A 21,116-nucleotide genomic window follows, 5' to 3' on the forward strand; every position below is an offset into this window, starting at 1 on the left:
TTTTTTTATAATTTAACAAATTTTAAATATATTTTAAATATTTTAGAAATTTTAAAAAAATTCAATCTAGAATGAATCTTGATAACTGTATGTCCAGGTTCAAATGAACTTGGACATTTATTTGTTTAAATTCATTTTAGACTTAGTTTTTTTAAATATATTTTTTTTATATATTTTGTGAATTTCTTATTTTTGATAATGTGGATTGCCATGTTAGCATCATGATGACTAATTCAATAGAATATTATTAGTTAAAAGACTTAATTGATTATCTTTTAATGTCTAAATACTTTTTTTTGAACAATGTCTAAATTCTTAATTGAATATGTTTTTACAAAGAAATTGTAAAAGTTTAATGGGAATTTTGTCCTTAAGCCTAAATGATATATATAAAAAAAAAGATTAATTTATTTTTTTTGGGTTTAAGCTTGATAACTTTTTTTACATTGGGGTTTAAAATTTTTTTATTCAAGTTAGGTCTTGAATTTGGTAATTGTTTTCATGTAGAAGTTTGACTTTTTTTTTGTCCAAATTAATTCTTGAAATTTCTAAAGTTTATGCTTCAATGTGGAAAGAATTACCAAGCTTAGGGATTAACTTAGATAAAAAAAAAAGAGTTCAAGCCATAATATGAAAACAATTGTCTAGTCTAAATCTCGATTTAAAAATAATTATCAAATTCAAAGTTTAGATTTAAAAAAATTTTAAAGTAAGAAAAATTATCAAATTTAAGCTTGGATTAATAATTTAAACCCTATAAAAATATAATTTTTTTTACCGCTCCGCTCCTGTTATTTGAGATTTTAATCGGTAAGAGAAACCAAGTAGGAAAGATGAACAAGCCTCATTGATATGGGCTTTTTCACATTAGAAATTAGCAGACCCAGAACTCATATTTATTTTCAGCCTAATATTTAGAAAAAATATATATAAACAGCGTACAATAAACAAATTACTTTAAATCTAAAAATGATCAAAGGGAAGGCGGCTGGTGAAAATATATGGGTGTAGGTGTTTTTTTGTACAGTACTACACTGCGGACTTCCATTTGAAAATAATTTTCAGAAAATAATTTTTAAAAAATAATTTATTTTCATGAAAAAATTAATATTTTTTTGTATTTGAATGGATTTATAGTAAATTACTTTATATTGTTTAACAAATATCTTAAAAATAATACATAAAAGTTGTTTTCAATTAAATAAATATATATTTGAAATTTTTTTATCTTTTCATTATTTAATTAAATTTATTTTATATCTATAAATTTATATTTTACATTATTTTTGCATATATTAAAAATATTTTGTTAAAATTAGGTTTATTTTATTTTTTAATTATATGATTACTAAGTGAGTATTTTTTATTTAAAAATGTGATATCAACAAAATTGACAAAAAAATTTAACAATGTCAATAATTGAACTTAATTTCCAAATCTAAAAAGTAGCGAGACTAAATTCTTGAAAATAAAAGTACAGAAACTAAATTACAAATTTGCATAGACTTATTACCTATTTTAACCTTTATACTACAAAATATTTATTATTAATATATTTATAATTGTAATAAATATTTATTATTAGAATATTAATATATTGAATATTTTCAATAATATGTGAAGAATATTATTTAAAATTATTATTTTTAAAATAAAATTGAAATACTAAATATTTTTTGAAATAATAAATTATATTAATAATTTATTATATGAGTAAATATAAATAATTAAATATGTATGTTTAATAATATTAGAAAATATAATATTTTATATTAATATTTTAATAATTTTAAATATTTTTAAAAATAAAAATAAAAATTATTATTAATATAATAACATTAATTTTGATTTAAATTAATTTTTATATAAAAATAAAATTAGCTATAGAGGAGTTATGCTTTTTAAAGGGTAAGTTATTTTACAAGAAAAATGACTTAGGTTTCGTTTGTTTCACTGAAAATGAGTTCTGGGAAATGATTTACTTTTCTGAAAAAGCTAACATTTTCTGGTGTTTAGATGAATCTATGTAAAATATTTTCTATTGTTTGGTAGATTTCTTAAAAATATTTCATAAAAGTTGTTTTCAATTAAACAAACATACATTTGAGATTTTCTTATTTTTTTCATTGTTTAATTGAATTTATTTTTATCTATAATTTTATATTTTACATTGTTTTTGCATATATTAAAAATACTATGTTAAATTCAGATTCATTACAACGTTATTTTTTAATCACATGACTACTAAGTGAGTATTTTTTATTTAAAAATGTGACATCAACAAAATTGACAAAAAAAATTAACGATGTCAACAATTGGACTTGATTTTCAAATTTGAAAAGTAAAGGGACTAAATTCTTGAAAATAAAAGTACAAAGACTAAATTACAAATCTGTGAAGTGTACATAGGCTTATGACATATTTTTACCTTTATACTACAAAACATTTATTATTAATATATTTATAATTGTAATAAATATTTATTATTAAAATATTAATATTGAATATTTTTAATAATATCTGAATCATATTATTTAAAATTATTATTTTTAAAATTTATTATTAAAATAAAATTGAAATATTAAATAATTTATTAAAATAATAAATTATATTTATTATATTAATAATTTATTATATGATTAAATATAAATAATTAAATATGTAATAATATTGAAAAATATAATATTTTAAAATTTTTTAAAAATAAAAATAAAATTTATTATCAATATAATATTAGGCTTAATTTAAGTTAACTTTTATAAAAAAAATAAATTTATCTATAGGTAAGCTCTTTTTCTGGAAATGAATTACGTTTTTCAAAATGGTAAATCATTTTACAGGAAAAAAGGTTTATTTTATCTTAACATGTAAGTCATTTTCTATTAACCAAACTATTTTTTGTGAAATAAACACAAGAAAATGCAGAAAATATTTTCCGTAAAACTTTTTACATGTAAACAAACGATAATTTTACATTAACCTATAAGTTATTTTCTGTTGATTAAACTATTTTCTGTGAAACAAACACAAAAAAATATAAAAAATATCTTCCATAAAATATTTTAAATATAAACAAACAGACCTAAATATAAAATGAAAGAGGAAAAGGAAGAAGAGAAGGTTGGGCTATAGGCTTCTGGGCCTGCTTGAGAAAACAAATCCGCAACCCTTACTCCTATTGTAAACCCACATATTGGGGCTTTACCAAAGTTTTGAAGAATCTATATAAGGATTAATGCTTTTGGCAAGAAAATGCTGGCGTGGATTCATCATGGAATGAACTGGTAGCTAGAATCTTCCTGTGGAATGTCCCCAACATGATGGATCTGGACGCTTCTAGCGGTTTTCGGGTTTAATTTAGCATTCCTTTACTAGAATATTTGAAAATGTCCTTTTTTATTTAAACGTTCTCAAGAATAAATTTTTTTATTTTATATATAATATTATTAAATAAAAAATACATACTCGAATTCATTGGTCTTATGATATAATCAACTTAAATTGTAAATATTTATTTATAGTTTGATATATAAATATAAAATTTAAATACCTTTTTAGACAACTATTATAATTTATTTATAAAAATTTAATTTTAATATATAAATCATATTTTAATATTAAAATATAATCATTAGGAATTCAAATATATAATTATATATCTCCAATATAAATATTAAATAATATATTAAATCATAAATATGATTTCAACTCAAATGAGTGTTTTTCAAAGTTTACATTTGAATTTTAAAATAAATTAAAAAAATCTATTTAATATTTTTTAAGGTTTTATTTCTCGTTATTTTTTTAAAAGTATTTTTAAAGTCATCTACAATACAAAAAGTGCTTTTGGAAATAAAATGATATTTTTAACTTTTATTTGTAATTTAATATATTTTATGTAATATTTATATTAAGTATACAATTATTTTTTATTAAAATTTATTTCAAATATATAAAATTTTATATTTATATTTAAAATATTTATATTTTATCATATCTAAATACATATTTTATTTCAGAGAAACACTTTAAAAAATATTAAACAATTAAATTTTATTCAAAATCAATTTATCAATAAACTGGCCTAAGACTTGAAAAGAAATGCTTTTAAAAGTAAAGGTGAAGACGGCACCAGTAATGTGAAGCTGAATACAGCCCAAGTGGTAAAAGGTTTGCGGTGTCTCTCACTGACCTAAAAGGTTAATTAGTGGGGCCCATTTTAGAAGGGAAGGCAAATCAGAACACACAACGTCAGCAAGGCAGAATACGTCTACAATCTCTTGTTTCTTATCTTTTTCTATAGGACATTGTTGGTATGCATACCTTTTCCTCCCGTTTCTCTGCCTGGCCGTCCTTGAAGACAAGAGTCAGAGAGCATGGCAACCACACTCAGCCTCCTGAAATCCCCCTTATTACCCCAAAAGCCTCACTTTCTACAATCTAAACTCCCCCTCCTTTCTAACCCCACAAAGCAATTTATCTGCAATGAGTCTTTTAACCCTCCAAAACTCTTCGCTGAGACTGTTCATCACCTAAAATCAGCTTCTCTTCCCCTTACAACACTCGCATTTCCCTTCTTATTTGACGCCAAGGTATGCAACTCTTCTTCACTTTCTTTGTTTTAGATAATGAGCCGTTTTCTTTTTGGAATGTCTTTTTAATGTGATTTTGCATGGAATAACAGGATGCTCTTGCTGTTGGTGGAGAGTTTGGGATTTTGGAGGGTAGAAGTTTTGCACTTGTACACCCCATTGTCATGGGTGGTCTCTTCTTTTACACTTTGTGGGCTGGGTATTTGGGTTGGCAATGGAGGCGAGTGAGGACCATCCAGAATGAGATTAATGAACTCAAGAAACAAGTGAAGCCCACTCCTGTTACCCCTGAAGGGAAACCAGTGGAAGCAGCTCCATCTCCCGTGGAACTCGAAATTCAGAAACTCTCTGAGGTTTGCTTTATTTGCAGCCAAGCTTTTATGTAGTTTTAACTAGCGTATCCCATCCCAATTTCTGTCACAGAATTCTAAAGCAAATGCTGTGTGATATTCGCTGATTTCTCCGTCAATGCAGTTGATGTTAGTAGTTTATAAGGGTCGTGGCTGTCACTAAATCCCACATCCTATAGGAAAGTTAAAGACTAGACACAAGTCTTATATTATGAAAGTTGTCTTTTGGGGTCACATTTCTTACATTGCGTGTAAAAGTTGCTATATGACACAGCACAACTCTTACACAGTTCTTACATTATATGTAAAAGCTAACCGAGATGATCATGACCTTGCGAAGTTAGGTTGGAACATAGAGGATGATAGATACTAGCTTGAATAATACCGAATCCTATTTACCTCTTTGTAATGACTGATGCTATTCATCTTTAAATAAATGAAATCTTTTTTTTTTCTCACCCTCAAAAAAAAAAAAATCATCTTACACATTATGTCATTTTAACTAGTTCTACTTGGTGTGTCGAGGGCTTCTTAGTGCAAGTTCTCTAAATGCCTCAAGCCCTCTTATTTTCTTAACTTTGTTTTGGTCTTTCTTGTTTAGATCTCTAATTTTCTAACAATTGACACAATGAGATTATAAAGCTTAAAACCTCAAAGGGTAAATCTAATTGGCAATAAGTAGTAGACATGCTCAATTTGAATACAAGGTCATCAACAAACTTTTAACTTTGCTAATGTGCGAATCTGTGGGAGACAATGCAACATAGCTATGCCTTGTACGTGTGAAACTATCTGTTCATTTGTGATTTTTCAGGAGAGGAAGGAGTTGCTAAAAGGGTCTTACAGGGATAGACACTTCAGTGCTGGATCAATACTGCTAGGATTTGGGGCTCTTGAGGCTGTTGGTGGAGGTGTCAACACATGGTTTAGGACAGGAAAGCTTTTCCCAGGTCCCCATTTATTTGCTGGAGCAGGTACACCTTTCGATTCTGGGTTCGCTCTCACAAAATATGTAATGCAAAATAGGAAATAAAAAATTTATGTAGCTGAACTCAAGATTTGAAGTGTAGGAAATGAATCCACCTTGCTGTCTTGGTGTTTGTTTTGCAGCCATTACAGTGTTGTGGGCTGCAGCCGCGGCCCTAGTACCTGCTATGCAGAAAGGGAGTGAGACTGCCAGGAGCCTTCACATTGCCTTGAATGCAGTTAATGTTATACTTTTTATTTGGCAAATCCCCACAGGTATAGATATAGTTTTCAAAGTTTTTCAGTTCACTAACTGGCCTTGATCTTGAACTACAGAACTTGCAAGAATTACCTCTCTTGCCTGCTACCTTGTGAATTTTATCTGCTTAGGGGTATGTATCGTCAAAACTTGCCAATCAGGCATATGATGAATTAAGTCAAAGCAGTTATGTTTCTTGTGCTACAATCTATATTGAAATTGATTGATTTTTGTCTGTTAAATATTTGTTCAGTTTCAACTGAATGATGTAGTAAAAAAGAAATAAACACCAAAAACAAATTGTTTGCTCAGTTCGGAAACTTTCTATGTTTGCAAAGCTTTAGAGAGTGCTCACTATAGACAAATGCAACCCGTGACTTAAGTCCTTGAATAATATGAATTAAAATTAAGAACCGAGTCTAACTCAGGCTTACTAAAACCCTTGAGTTAACTCGAACACGATTAAGGGACTAAGCTGAAACTAACTTTTCAAATTTTTTAAAAAAATACCTATTTTGAAGGAAAAGTACGGATGCATTAGGGTAGGTATCAATACCGTTTTGGCATTCTGTCAAATCTAGAACATAAAACACTTAATGAAGTACCAATACTTGTTAACAAAGTATTAATACTTGCTGGGAGTTTTACCAAAAATGACCATTTGAAACTAATTCATACCATGCTTAATTTAAGCTCATTCAGGTCATGTACAAAAGATTAAATTCCATTGTAATAGCTATACACCATGGTCCGCCATATACAAAATTTTAAAACGAGAAACCACTTAAATCAGCCAGTAATCGAACCTATACTACCCCGATATGAACACATTACAAAACAACAAAATAGGCTCACAAAAAGAAATTGGCCCGGAATCTGGTTGCGTCCCTCCCATAAATCTGAGTGCAGAATGGTACCTGAAATTTAGGAGACTAGAAACCAGTAAGTTCAACTATTGAAATAAACCTCCTACGATATAAAATTCAAATTTTCTCTAAAACCGTACGGTGTAGTTGTAACCCTTGTACATGTTATGAACATCATCACTTAAGCATGATCCAAAAGTTTGAGTGTGACATTACGTTACGTAATGAAACCAAGTGGATGCACAACCACATACAAACAAAGATTTAATAACCTTTATTAATTAAGTTCTTAAACATTTTTTAAATTAAAATTTAATAGCTGCTGAACTTTACAATTTAATCTTGTACTAATATTAATAATTTTCTCGATTTAATTACTTAATTGTTCATTGATACAGACTTCCTAAACCTTTCTATTCATAATTTTACTAACTTGATTTACGGAATTGGACTCCGAAATCACATTTTCCAACATTGTCTAAAAATTGAATTGTTACACTATGATTCGCTAATAAAGTTGCAACTCATTCCTATACTTTGAACTATACCTGAAAACTTAGAGGTAGATTGATGAATACAATTCAGTTTTGCTTATAATTTTTGCACTCACAAATTGTTATGGATTGAACAAATAAAGTGGTATCACTTTCTCATCCTAATTAACCTAAAGAAATCACCGATATATACATGCATATAAGGCTTGTACAAGTACAATCAGTATCATTTAAGTTGACTGAAATAGAGACCAAAAACTTTTCAATAAAGTGTCTATTTAGCGGAGGTTTTATCATTAAATTCCTTCGAGATTAAATTTAAAGACTAAATCCAATTGTTGTGTAAAGTTGAGGAGATGTTATTGTTTAAATTGCAAATGATGTTGCGTTTGAAAATGATTAGGAAAGGAATCAATAGTGTTTTATTGGTGGCCTTGCGTTTCAAGGAATGGAAACCGGTATGCTAATTCGGTACTTGGATCACATGATTCAAGTGCTTAAATGAATTGAGAAATAGGACAAGTCGATATCAGAGAATTTGTATACGAAGAAGCTATATTGCCGAAGCCTGTTATTATGTGCATTTGGAGGCTCAATGGAAATAGAATAGAGAATTGACAATTAACCTGCAAAGCATATGGCAATATGGGTTTTGACATATTTATTAGTTAAGTATTTTGTGTTGTGCTTATACTGCGCCACTACTTGATCAACTTTTTTAGTAAGATAACATTATTTAAAAGATGGAGAACTCAACTTTGTAAAACTTGTGGTGTTTTACGCCCAAGCTGCACGAATCTAATATGATATGACCTCATGCTAGAAATTAATTATAGGGTTTATTAAAAAGAAATATTCCCAGGTCCCACCATAAGAATTCGTTTCTTCTCTTTTGCGACAAGGCTAAACACCCTCTAATTTTCTTAGTTACTCAAGTCAAACAACTGGGTACATACAGTAATATTAAAAAACCCTGTCCCCGGAGGATCATGAAAACCACCAAGGTGTGTGTTCTTAAGCAATATCCACAAGCAAAGTCAGAAGGAAGCATCAAATTTTCTGGTGCAATTGCAAGAATCTTAGTTAAGAATTAGCTGTCTGAATTCTAAGTGGGACATAAAGAATCGTTGAACAAGTGTTTGCAATGTGAATCGTTAAGAATATATATATGGTAAGTGCAAGAGCAAATATATGCCACCCAGCTCATTTACGCAAAAAGGAGCGGCAGCAGTGGTCGTGGGAGAAAGTAAAACGACTGCGGCTTCAGCAAATGCATAAGAAAATGAACATTGTACAAAATTAAACATGCAATGTATTTCGTTCGAAAAGAAAAAAAGAAAGGTCATGCAATGTATGATAAAGGATTTCTTTTTTCCTTAAAAGTGTTACTGAAACTGATCAATAATCTTTAATGAATTCCACGGCCCTGATTTAAGAATAATTTCCATATCTGCAAGGAATGGAATTAAAATTGCCTTGTTGGATGAGCAATTGAAAATGGTCCAGTCCAATAAGATCAGTTACCTAAGGGATTCCAAACTTGAAACGACATCTTTTAAAAAGAAAATTCATTTTCTATGGGCCGTGGTTAAAATGACTGCAAAAAAAATTCTTGCTGCAAGTTGTTAACATTGAGATTAAAGGGGTAGATATGATTGGAACGGGGAGTCGGCAGAGGAGTCTGCAGAAATGAAGGTTTTGAAGTGGATGAATCCCCCAGCAGGCAATAGATTCTGCCTTGAGAAAAAGAAAATCTTGTAAACTACTCCATTTGATACCTACCGTAAGATATTAACTTTTGTCAGCTCAGCTGTTATGTATACTATTAGTTGCTATTGTCCGATGCCTTTCTTTGTCTCTATGGTATGGGTTTACGGCTCGGGACATTTTTTCGTGATATATTTTCCTTTTTTTATTTTTATTTTTTCCTTTCCTCCAAATTCCTGTTTATAGTTGAACCTGGATTACTATATAAGCACATTTGTGGTAGCCATTTGTGTATGTCTCCATTCTTTCATCATTTCTAGTTCTTATAGTTTTGCAGGCTTTGATCTTAAAATCTTTTCGAAACTCTCCCAATTATGTCGAACCAACCAACTCGTCCATGGTTTCGTTTAGCATCCATTTCAAGACCAGCACCCCAAGCACCTACTCCAACACCTGAACCCGCGGCCGCTTCAGCCCCTCAACGATCTGCCACTATTCGACCTGCATTCAGACCTGTGGGTGGTGCTTCTTCTGTTCCAACATCACCTGTTTCTGTTGGTAGAACATCTCAGCCGTCTTCCCCTTCTGATAGAAAAGAAGCTAGTCCCAAAACTGCTTCAGTGCCTAATTCCCCGGTGAAAACCTCGCCAACTGCAGCGAGGCCAACAACTTCTCCACCGAAACAAACCACACCTGCGTCATTGCCTTCTTCTTCAGCCAAACCAGTGGCAACTACTGCCTCTGTTCCAACTTCTCCAGCCAGGACAGTTGCAACTGCTGTCTCTGCACCAACTTCTTCTCCAGCCAAGACAGCCCCAACTACAACATCGGTGACAAATTCCACAACCCCAAAACCTGCCCCCTCTATGACCACTACGAATCGTGTGGCCAGCCCCAAAGCGTCAACAATACCAACAGTCAAACCTGCCATGCAGTCTCCAGTTCAATCGACAAAGATCAAAGCGCCAACTGCTCCACCACCTTCACCTTTGACTCTCCCACCTCCCCAGTTGAGAGGTCAAGCTGAGCTTGAACCCAAGATCCCTGCTGAGGCAGAGCAAAAGACTGTGCTCGTTCAAAAGATGATTGAAAAGCCCAGGGGGCTTTTTGGTGCCCCTGAAAAGGATGTTGGTGACATTCGCGACCCCAGCATTCATGGAAAGAAAGAACCGTCAAAGTATGGTGACACGAAGGAGAAGGGTAATGGGAAGAAATTCCCTTCGGATTCAGAGGATGCCGGTATGAGGGTCATAACAATTGCTGGTGAGAACAAAGGTGCTTTCATGGAGTTGATCAAGTCACCCCCTAAGAATGGTTTTCAGGGCAGTCCTCATCGGTTGGCGAATTCTTCTAGGATTGGAAGCGACGGCACTGACTACCATAGCTACAGCAGCAGCGAGGATGGGGATGGGAAGATGAAGGGCAAGAGCAACGGATCAAACACAATGCCTATGAATGCATTTATGAACAACAATGTGCAAGGCGTTAATAACTCAATTGTCTACAATTCTTCATGCACTCACCATGACCCTGGTGTTCACCTTTCCCTCCACCGAAAACCAACCGCTGGCGGATTCCATGTCAAGGAGCGCACCAATGGCTACAACAGCTAAAGAAAGAAAGAGAAAGAGCAAGACATCAAGTGGGATTTAATTACCTTGGTTTATTTTAATTAATTTAGGCTACAGTACTTGTGTTTTTGAGAATAAACAATAATATCTGTAATCTGAGTGATGGCTAAAGGGCACATGGATTCGGATTCTTCATTACCATTCGTGGTGCCTGATTGAAGAAGCTCCATGTCCAGGCCTTTTTAATATTGAGAAGTATGCTAAATTCCGAGTGTAATAAAAGTGGAGCATTTAAAACATTGTGTTTGCAATTCACCAATTGGCCTCATTCTAAACTTTTTGTCAACCACCAACTTACCATATTCCATCCATTATTAAACCCAAGACCAAAATGAATAAGTTCCATAGGCATGCATGCATGCATGCATATCTAGGGGAGGGCTTCTTGTTTTTTATGCCTTCGGTTACACCCTTCTTCCAATTGGATGAAACAGATTGTGTGTGTGCATCCCAATATTTCTAGTCCCCAAGTAAATCATTGGATGAAACAGAGGATACATGTCTGTGGGTTAGGCCTGGTTGGAGTTGGGTGAATGAAAGTGCTTTTGTTGTGTCCACTTAGACCCGAATTATGACCAATGTTTTCGTAATCCAAATATGATCTGGCTTAGCTAACACATAATTTTTTCTTATTGAAAAATTATTAAATTAAAATCATACCTGTAATTATTGGCCCAAACCAAAGAAAAAAAAAAACCTCTTAGCTGTAATTACAAAATATCATATGGCACCCTAAATCTTCACAGCGAACTCAATTACATGAAGGCTCCGTTTATTTGCTAATAAAATATTTTTCGAAAAATAATTTCTAAAAAATAATTTACTTTTCTAGTATTTGGACGAATCTGTGTAAAATATTTTTTTGTTGTTTGACAGATTATCTGAAAATATTTTTCGAAAAAGCTATTTTTACATATATTAATAAATTTATATTTTAAATTATTTTTACATATATTACAATGATTTATTTATAAATAAATAAATCAAATTAAATATATAATAATACTCAATTATTAAGCTAAAATATTAACTTTCATAAATTGAAAACAACCAAAGCAACAAAATAGTGCTAATATGTCAATTATACAATAGTAATGATCAGTAGTATGTGTTAATTCATATATTTCCACATCGAGCTAATAAGTCAATTATACAAATACAATGATCAGCAGTATGGATTAATCCTTGTATGTCTTTTATTGAGTGGAAATATTGTAGGCCTTTATCAACCCATCCAACATTTGCACAAGCAAAAAGAACCCAACAATAACAAAGTGCCTATAGCAATATCAACCAACACCAAAATATCCAATATCCAATATCAAACTAACAAAACAGTGGCTATACCAGCACAAACTCTGTACTAATACCAACCAAATCAAATATCCAATATCAAACTAACAAAATACCGAAGCTCTTCGCTTGCTTCTAATTTGCAACTGATTCTTGTGTGCTTACAGGATCTCCACCAGTTTGGGTTTCCTATTTGGTGATTTCAACTTCACTGAAGAGCTTGCAGTTGATGTCCGACCTGACTCTGTTGTATTTGATCTCAATCCAGACTGAAAATTGTAAAATTATAGCAAGGTAAGTAGTTATAAATTAGCAGAAATTGAAATATTGCTAAACTAAAGTGAAACTCTTTAACTTGTAAGTTGTTCTTCTGTTAGAGAATGTTAAAGTGAAACTCACATATGAATAAACATCACAAACTATTATGTCTACTGGACCTAAAGTTTAGCTTGAGTCATGCAATCATGTACACAAGTTCTGAAGTGCGAATTTCCTATATCCCCGGACAGCAGCCTCAAAAGTGTATAATATCTAAAGTAAATTTCAATCATACTGACCTTATAGTGATGGTAGCAGCACTAGACCTGACTCCTCTTCCAAATAATACCAAGTAGCATTCTTAAGTTTTAAATTAAGCGAATGAATTCAATCAGCTAAGGTAACAACATAAAATGGCTTCCATAAATATTAGGTAATCTAAGTCAAAGCTAGTAAATACCTTGACTTATATCAACAGATGGTCTCCGTTATTTCACCCACTGGTAGCTTTGTGGAAGCCTCCATCCTTTAGATTTCATCAAGAAAGCTACTACAATAGCTGGTGACCTGTTAGAAAGAATATAATCATCCTCACTAGCAATTTGTCCCATTTAAATAAGTGTAAACACACCTGAGCATTTTTGCCTCAATGCTAGTCGATCCCCCCTCCCCAATTAAAAGAAAAAGGAGGTATTACACACATACAAAGCAGGTAACTCCTATTTGCAAAAACATACCTGGGTGTAAGGCATCTTATAGAGAAAGATTCAGGGGTGAGGTCCAACTAGGTTCTTCCATCGTAGTTTATATGCAAAATCCTATTTTCAGCATTCAAATTTGAATTTTCGTTCTTGTATAATATAAGATAAAAGAGAAAGAGGAAAACACTGCTTCAACATGCTCATGTTTGTTTTAGTATGCATTACTTGGATAACAAAAGAATAGAGCAGTAAAATAAAAATCAACCTATTTTTTCCTGACATGCAGTGAACAAGGACTCGAGCTTTATCCCTCTCACATTGCTCTGGAGAAATGAACCACATGTCATAATATACCAACGATAATATAAAACTATGCAACACGTCAACTCGAAGAGTCTGAGCTATTGTTCGTGTATCTGCAAGCAAAACTCTCCAACTTCCATTTTTAACTAGGTTAATGAAAGGGCATCATGAGCAGAGCAAATCACACAAGATTATGAAGTTGGAAAAAGTGATTGAGATGTAAATAAAATATTTCAGCAAGGTTTCAAATTTGTGAACATGCAGAGCCCCTAGGCAGCATATATATTTAATTCTGCACAAAGAGGGAATACCAAAGTCATGCACAAAAGAGGTGATACCAAAATTAACCTTTACTGCAAACTGAAACTTGATAATACAACACAAACATTCCGCATCTAACAATTGTACTGCATCATCAAATATGAGTATGACTGCAGATTATGACTGACGGTTAGGGGTAAGCATATTTGATGTTTTATAAGTTTAATTAAAAGCATATTTGGTAAAACCCACCACTAATTCAGCACAAAAAACAAATGGGTATTCGACAGCATAAAAATACAGAACCAAAATGATGGCATACCTTAAGCAGTTTTTCAAGAACAAGAAGAAACGAAAATGATAAAGAAGATAAAGAAGATGCCATACCTTAAGCCAAGAGAAGATATGCGACGGACACAGCTTAGGAAAAACGGAAGAGATTATAAAAGATGAAGAAAGGAAGAAGTAGAAGGAGGAAAGTTACCTGAGATTATAAAAACCGAAGTTTCAAATATTTCAAAGATGGATAGATTTTAGCCTCCTCAATAAGATAGAAGATGCAAATGATACTTACACAACAAGTGAAAGCAAAATGGCGTGAAGATTGAGAAGAGAGCCAAAGGTTGAAGGCTTGTTGGTTAGTGAGTGTTCGGACTTTAGACATGAGATTGAGAGATAAGGTGGAGATTTGAGGCTTACAGGATTAGCCACTACAAGTGAAATGGTTTAAAATATTTTTAATAAAAAAAATGGTTAAAATAAAACTAGAACAATTAAATATATAGTATTTTATCAAACTATTAGTGGAGCTTTTTTATGGTTTTGTAATATGTGTCTATTTTAATTTATTTTTAATGTTTATAATATTCCCTATAAGACTTTCACTCTAAATTTTTTTAATTTTATTGACCGTTTTCCTTAAAACTATATGCATAAAACATTTTATTAAGATGAGATTAGACTCATATTTTGAATTCTTTTGTGTAATTTTTTTTTATTTGAGCAATAAGTAGGAACCAGCGCGGATTTAATACGGAGGAGTTTATACATTTTTTTATAATTTTGTTTTAACCAATAATGAAAAAGGATGTTAATCATGGAGCCCAAAGTAAACTTGGCAATTTTTCTTCAGAAGTAGTTTTGGATCGGGTGCTTCTTTGGGCTTCGAAATCCATTGCAATAGCCCTGTTTCTGTTTAGCCCAAATAGACATATAACGTGAAAAAAAAATTCATGTGTCACCTTTTAATTGGATGGGATTATGAATGACGTGGTGAAAAATGTCTATAAAATAATTTCTCTTGTATCAGACTTTAACATCATCTGTCCAACCTCAGCCCAAATATTTTATTTTATATTGGTTAAAGTCTTATTTTATGAAAGTTGTGGATTTAGTTTCTATACTTCTCAAATTTTAGTCTTCATCAAAATGGTAATTGCTAAATTTATTAAATTATGCTATTCTCAAAATCTAATGCGACAAATATATTATTATGTATATTACCATATCAACTTGTTATTTTTACATATTACTCACTAATAATCCAGTTAATTTCAAATTTCAAGTTTTGAAAAAGTATTGAGACTTGCAACGATCCAATTAGAGAATATAAACTAAATTTACAATTTTACGCTAGGACTAGTAATTGAGTTTAACCAAACAAATTTAATTGTTTTTGTTTGGATTAAGACTAAAATTTTAAATTTTAAAAAAGTACAAAGGTTAAAATTGATCAAAATAAAGCATGAGGATTAAATCCACCTCTCTGGCAAAGTACAAGGACTGATAGAAAAATTTAACCTTTTATATTTGCTTTCAATTTCTCCAACTTATCTCCAAATCTAAAATTTTCAATTTATACTATTATTTAAATTTTTGATTGAGTTTCTGTCACCCTTAGAGCTAGTTTAGCATTGTTTTTGAAAAGAGCCGTGGAAAAGTGCTTTTAAAAATTTCGATTTAAGACTTAAGTGTTTAATATTTCTGTCAAATTTAGACATAATATTATAAAGTAATAAATATGCATTTAAATAATGTTCAAATTAGTTAATATTGTGATATTTTAGTAAGAATATAAAAAATAATTTCTTATAATTTTTTGTTAATATTTTAATATATGAAATATAAATTTTAAATATTTTTAAGTAATTAATATTAATTATTTATAAAATTAATTAGAATATATAAATTATATTTTAAATATTCAAATATAAGCATTAAATATTTGTAATTAGATATTAACACATTTGTATTATTTTAATAAATATTTTTTTATTTTTAATTAATTATTTTGTTTTAAATGTGATTTTAATATAAACATATTTGATATTAACATAACATAGAAAACATAAACCTAACAAATTAAAATATTATATGTAGTTTAATTAAAGTTCCAAAAAGGGGTAATATTTGGGGAATTTACTAAAAAAACCATTTTTTTTGTTAATTACCAAAATGGTCTGACTTTTTTATTATTTACGGGAAATGACCATTTTTCCCAAAAGCGCATCCATGTCAACATAGAGTCGGGGGACTTGTCAACAAAACTTGTCCTTGGGGGAGCATTTTATCCATGTCAGCACAAATCGCTTTCTCATGAACGCACTTTGCTGATGTGGCAAAAAGGCTCCCCCAGGGACGCGTTTTAGCTCGTATTTAAATTTTCAAAAAATGTCATTTTTTTAAATATTATAAAAATAGACTAATTTTTTGAAATTTTACAAGAATAAACCTTAATGTGTCACTAATTAATATGGAAACAAAATTTACAAAACAAATCTTTATATAAACTCAAAATCTCATTTCCCTTATATTCTTAAGCAATGTGGGATATGAGATATGTGTATATATAAACTCATGAATAGGTTTGCAGCTTGTTCCTAAACAATGTGAAATTCCTTCATCTTTTAACTAACAACATGAGACTAAATGTTACACTATATTTTATAATTTCTTTACAAAACAATTTCTATTTTTTTATATTTTGTTAACATTTTCTCATATTATAAAATTATCTTTTGAGATATTTATTTTTGTTGCATTTTAGAATTTTTAACATATGCAAAAGAACTATTAAAAAAAGAGAAAAATTACACATATGAAACTTGTACATGCAATAATTTTCTATTCAACTTTAAATTGTGGAAGTTAATATCAATGCAATTCTAATTTTTAGAATAATTTTTCATTATTTAAATTTAGAAGTTATACTTTTAATTTTTTAATTTTATTTTATATTATGATTGTTTGATTAATAAATAAATGGTGAGTATTTGGCACTCAAATAGTTTTTTTTGTAATTTTAAAAAATTGATATATCTTTTTTAAATATTTACTTTTTTTTAATATTTTACTATACTAGTTAATTTTTTTAATTCTAATTTTAATTTAATTTTCATCACCTAATAAATTCTGATAAATTTATTTCAGATGTATTTTGACTAGATAGATAATCTATTTAAACATAATATATAACTATGTTAAATAAGTTTTTTTATAGAAATATAAAATATACATAAATTATAATAATTATTTTTCATATTTTTATAGCTAGATTAAATTACATTAGTAGTAACTTAACTATGATTTTTTAGCAATCGAATTATAAAAACTTACAAAATGATCACTCAACTATTAGAAATTTTTTAAATATTTATTTTTTAATATTTTACCATACTCATTTTATATTTTATAATTTTTTTTACTTATAGAGTTTAAAATTTTTATTTATAATATAACAAATGTTAACTTTTTGTGAAAAAATTTATACTCAAAGTAAAAAAATATAAAATATAGTGTAGCTTTTAATATCATGTTGTTAGTTAAAAGAGAAAGGAATCCCACATTGTTTAGGAACAAGCTGCAAACCTATTCATGAGTCTATATATACACATATCTCATATCCCACATTGCTTAAGAAAACAAGAGAAATGAGACTATGAGTCTATATAAAGATTTGCTTTGTAAGTTTTGTTTCCATATTAATTAGTGACACTTTAAAAAAAGTGGTGTTATCACTTGGAGTTTTTTTTAAGGTTTATTTTTGTAAAATTTTAAAAAATTTAGTCTATTTTTATAATATTTAAAAAAATGATATTTTTTGAAAATTTAAACACGGGCTAAAACGCGTCCTTGGAGGAGCGCTTTTGTCACATCAGCCCACAAGGAAGCGTTGGGGAAGCGTTTTTGTCACATCAGCAAAGTGCGTCCACAAGGAAGCGATTTGTGCTGACGTGGACAAAATGCTCCCCCAAGGACACGTCCCTTGATTCTGCGTTGTCGTGGACGTGCTTTAGGGGAAAATGGCCTTTCCCGTAAATAATAAAAAAGTCGGACCATTTCGATAATTAAAGAAAAAAGGACTTTTTTTAGTAAATTGCCTGTAATATTTATATACCAAATATAAATATTAAAAATTTTATATTAGCATTTGCAATTTGAAGTGAATGAAAAATGAGAGAAGAAAAATTGAGGGATGAAAAGGTAATAATACTTCCAGAAGTGTTTTTGGCTCAAGAAAAGCTAAAAATTTTAGAATCTAAATAAAAATAATTTTGAAAAGCCACTTCTTTCAACCAAAATTTACTTAACACAACTTTTCTTCCAAAAGTATTTTTTTAAGCATTACTAAACACACCCTTAATCAGGTTCCAACTTGATCAAGAGACTTATGAAAATATCCTTCTATGTATAAATAAATCATATTATTATGAGGGTACTGTCCTTTCATATTTTTAATAAAACCTGATAGATAAATTCGAACTCATGTCACTAACATTTATAAAATATTTTATTTACCATTTAGACAAAAGCATTATTTTGTTTTTCTTTATACATTTCAAAGTTATTATACAAATTGTTTCAACCACATTGTTTGTATATATATATATTGATAATATTGTTAATTGAGTTAGTGTTATAAGTTAACTCAATACAACTTAAAAAAAACGATAATATTGCAATAAAAATTTTGAGTGCATTAAATATTTTTAATTTGATGTATTTAAGTATTAAAATTTTATTTTACTCCAAATTTATATTATTTTTTATTTTAATTTCACATAGATAGAATTTTTAGTAATAATTATTATTATTATTACGAGCAGAATGAAAAAAAAAAACTGGAAGCTATTGTCAACTGTTTTTATTTTTTTATAGACACAGTATATCATCTTAAATCTAATTTTTAAAATTTACTCCATTTAACTATCAAGAGGATAATAATAACAAAGAAAAAAAAATCCCAAATAGAGTCTAACTGATAAGGTTTATTAATCGGTTAGAACGGATTTTTCAACCAAAACTGATCGAATTTGGTTGGTTTCTTTTGGTATTAATATTTTCAGAAAATTGTTTGTTAGTTTTTTTTATCAGTTACCCATTTTTAAAAATAATAATCCAATAGACTCTACTAATTTATTTTATTTATATTTTTTTAAGGTTAAAATTTTATAAGTCCCTATATTTTTTGAAATTTTGGAATTTAGGTGGTGTTTTTATTTTCAAGAATTTAGTCTCTTTATTTTTTATATTTAAAAATTCAAGTCTAATTGTTAACACTGTTAAATTTTTTTATTAAATACATGTTGATTACAACATCATTTTTTAATTTCATGACTATCAAGTGATATTTTTTTTATTTCAAAATTTCATAACAAAATAATAACAATTAACAATTGGACCTAATTTTAAGATTTGAAAACTAAAAAAAAATCTATTCCTAAAAATAAAATTACAGAGATTAAATTCCAAAATAAAGAAAACTAGGGCAGATTTTAAGGTTTTTATAATATATCGACACAATATAAATTATAAAACAAATTTTATTTAATGACATTAGGAGTGAATATTCGATCAAGTCAAGTTGGATTGAGTCAAAAAATTTCGATTTAGTCGAGTTAACAAATCCTATTTAAGGAACTGAACTCAATTTAAATTTTTTTCGAATCAAGTCGAGTCAAAAAAATTGAGTCCAATTAAGTCAAATTAACGAATTTTATTATTTATACTAAATGTTCCGTTTACATGAACCGATTATTTTACTAGTAGATGAAGTATAAATTTTTAGATTAATTTTGAGTAAAGGAAAAAAGGAGAGTGGGATGATTCGGGAAAGAAAGTATGACTAATGGGTAAACATTAATCAAAACAACATAGTTTTTTGTTAAATTTAACTTGATAATTTTGATTTTTAACTTTAGAAAATGTAAATATTTATCAAAATGACGCAATTTTGCCATTTCTTATTTGAATTTTTGGATAACTCAAATTAGGGATGAAAGTTCGATCAAATCGAGGGAAACCGTTCGAGTTAAATTAGAAAAATTAATAATGTTAAATTAAAATCTTGTACAATATAACTATTTTCATGTTAGAACACATAAATTTGAAACAATATATATTTAAAAACTTTTTTAAAGCAAAATAAAAAAATAAAAAGATATTTTAATATAATAAACTTGAATCACTAATCACTTATTTAAATTTCAAAATTATTATTTTATAAAATTATTTTATATATTTTTTAAAAATATATAAATTTTAGAATTTTTATAAATATTTAGAATTTTAAAAATTATTTTGAAAATTACTTTGATTTTTTTTTGTAATTTTTGTTAAGAGAGAGACCAATTTGCTCATTTTCAAAATTGACAAGACCAAAACGGTATTTATACTAATTTATTATTTGAATTATTCGAATTGTAAAAATTCAATTCGACTCGAACTTGAAATCTGAAATTTTTTATTCAAGTTGACTCGAATAATTCAAGTAACTCTATTCGATTAACTCGAAATTTAAATTTTTTTCAATTTTTTCGAATCGAATTTTACTCACTTCTAAATTACATAAAAAAAATTCTTTTTAAATAATTAAAACCAGTAAACTCATTTGATGGGGTAGATAAAAGGTTGCTAAAAAAGACTAAAATCTGTGATTTAAGATATTAGGAGATTCAACTCAACTATCAAGCATTACTACAAGGAAAAGATAATTAATTAATTATTAGAGAAGCAACAGTAATTGGTGTCTCCCTAAAGGACTCCTACTCCACTATGATTCATCATCAACGGAGGAAATTATGTGGATTTCAATGATTTGAAAATCATGGACAGGGTTGTTCCAGGAAGGAGAAAAGTAGTTCGATCGTGAACCAACCCACGTTGGAAATAAAACCATATGAACTCCACCCAGTCCCAATCCTAAGCAGCACCAACTAAATCTAAATTACTTCCTCGATGCGCAAGGATATCAAGATTGCTGACTAAAAAATAAAAACTATCTTATAATTTTATGTAAGATTATGAGAATGTGATTACCATTGTTGAATTTTAAACATTTGTTTAGAGGAATGTGATTACTATGTTTGGAGTAATAATTTCATATATCCGATGGTGTTAACAGTTTTGAAATATAGGAATAATCTTAATACCACTC

At 29.1% G+C, this 21,116-nt stretch overlaps 2 protein-coding genes and 1 long non-coding RNA gene across 6 annotated transcripts; 2 read left to right on the forward strand and 1 right to left on the reverse strand.

Annotated features, from left to right (window-relative positions):
- Positions 1–4,141: 4,141 nt before the first annotated feature.
- LOC107922762 (uncharacterized) lies at positions 4,142–6,409 on the forward strand. The gene is made up of 4 exons (XM_016852918.2): positions 4,142–4,592; positions 4,685–4,945; positions 5,757–5,916; positions 6,053–6,409. The coding sequence occupies exons 1-4, from the start codon at positions 4,377–4,379 to the stop codon at positions 6,229–6,231; spliced, it is 816 nt and encodes a 271-aa protein (XP_016708407.1). The 5' UTR covers positions 4,142–4,376; the 3' UTR covers positions 6,232–6,409.
- Positions 6,410–9,608: 3,199 nt separating this feature from the next.
- On the forward strand, positions 9,609–10,847 carry LOC107923568 (proteoglycan 4). The gene has a single exon (XM_016853753.1). It carries the CDS (start codon positions 9,609–9,611, stop codon positions 10,845–10,847), a length of 1,239 nt encoding a protein of 412 aa, XP_016709242.1.
- A 1,192-nt stretch (positions 10,848–12,039) lies between these two features.
- Positions 12,040–15,713, reverse strand: LOC107924222 (uncharacterized). Of its 4 annotated transcripts, none has more exons than XR_001691735.2 (3): positions 14,256–14,419; positions 12,877–14,165; positions 12,040–12,427 (listed from the first exon to the last, which is right to left on the reverse strand). It is a non-coding gene; the product is annotated as an uncharacterized lncRNA (long non-coding RNA). The 4 variants fall into 4 exon arrangements; XR_001691734.2 differs by having other exon boundaries at positions 12,877–13,234; positions 13,383–14,415; XR_001691733.2 differs by having other exon boundaries at positions 12,877–12,983; positions 13,154–14,408.
- Positions 15,714–21,116: the final 5,403 nt, after the last annotated feature.

This window comes from Gossypium hirsutum, chromosome A11, assembly GCF_007990345.1.
Source record: "Gossypium hirsutum isolate 1008001.06 chromosome A11, Gossypium_hirsutum_v2.1, whole genome shotgun sequence".
NCBI lineage: Eukaryota > Viridiplantae > Streptophyta > Magnoliopsida > Malvales > Malvaceae > Gossypium > Gossypium hirsutum.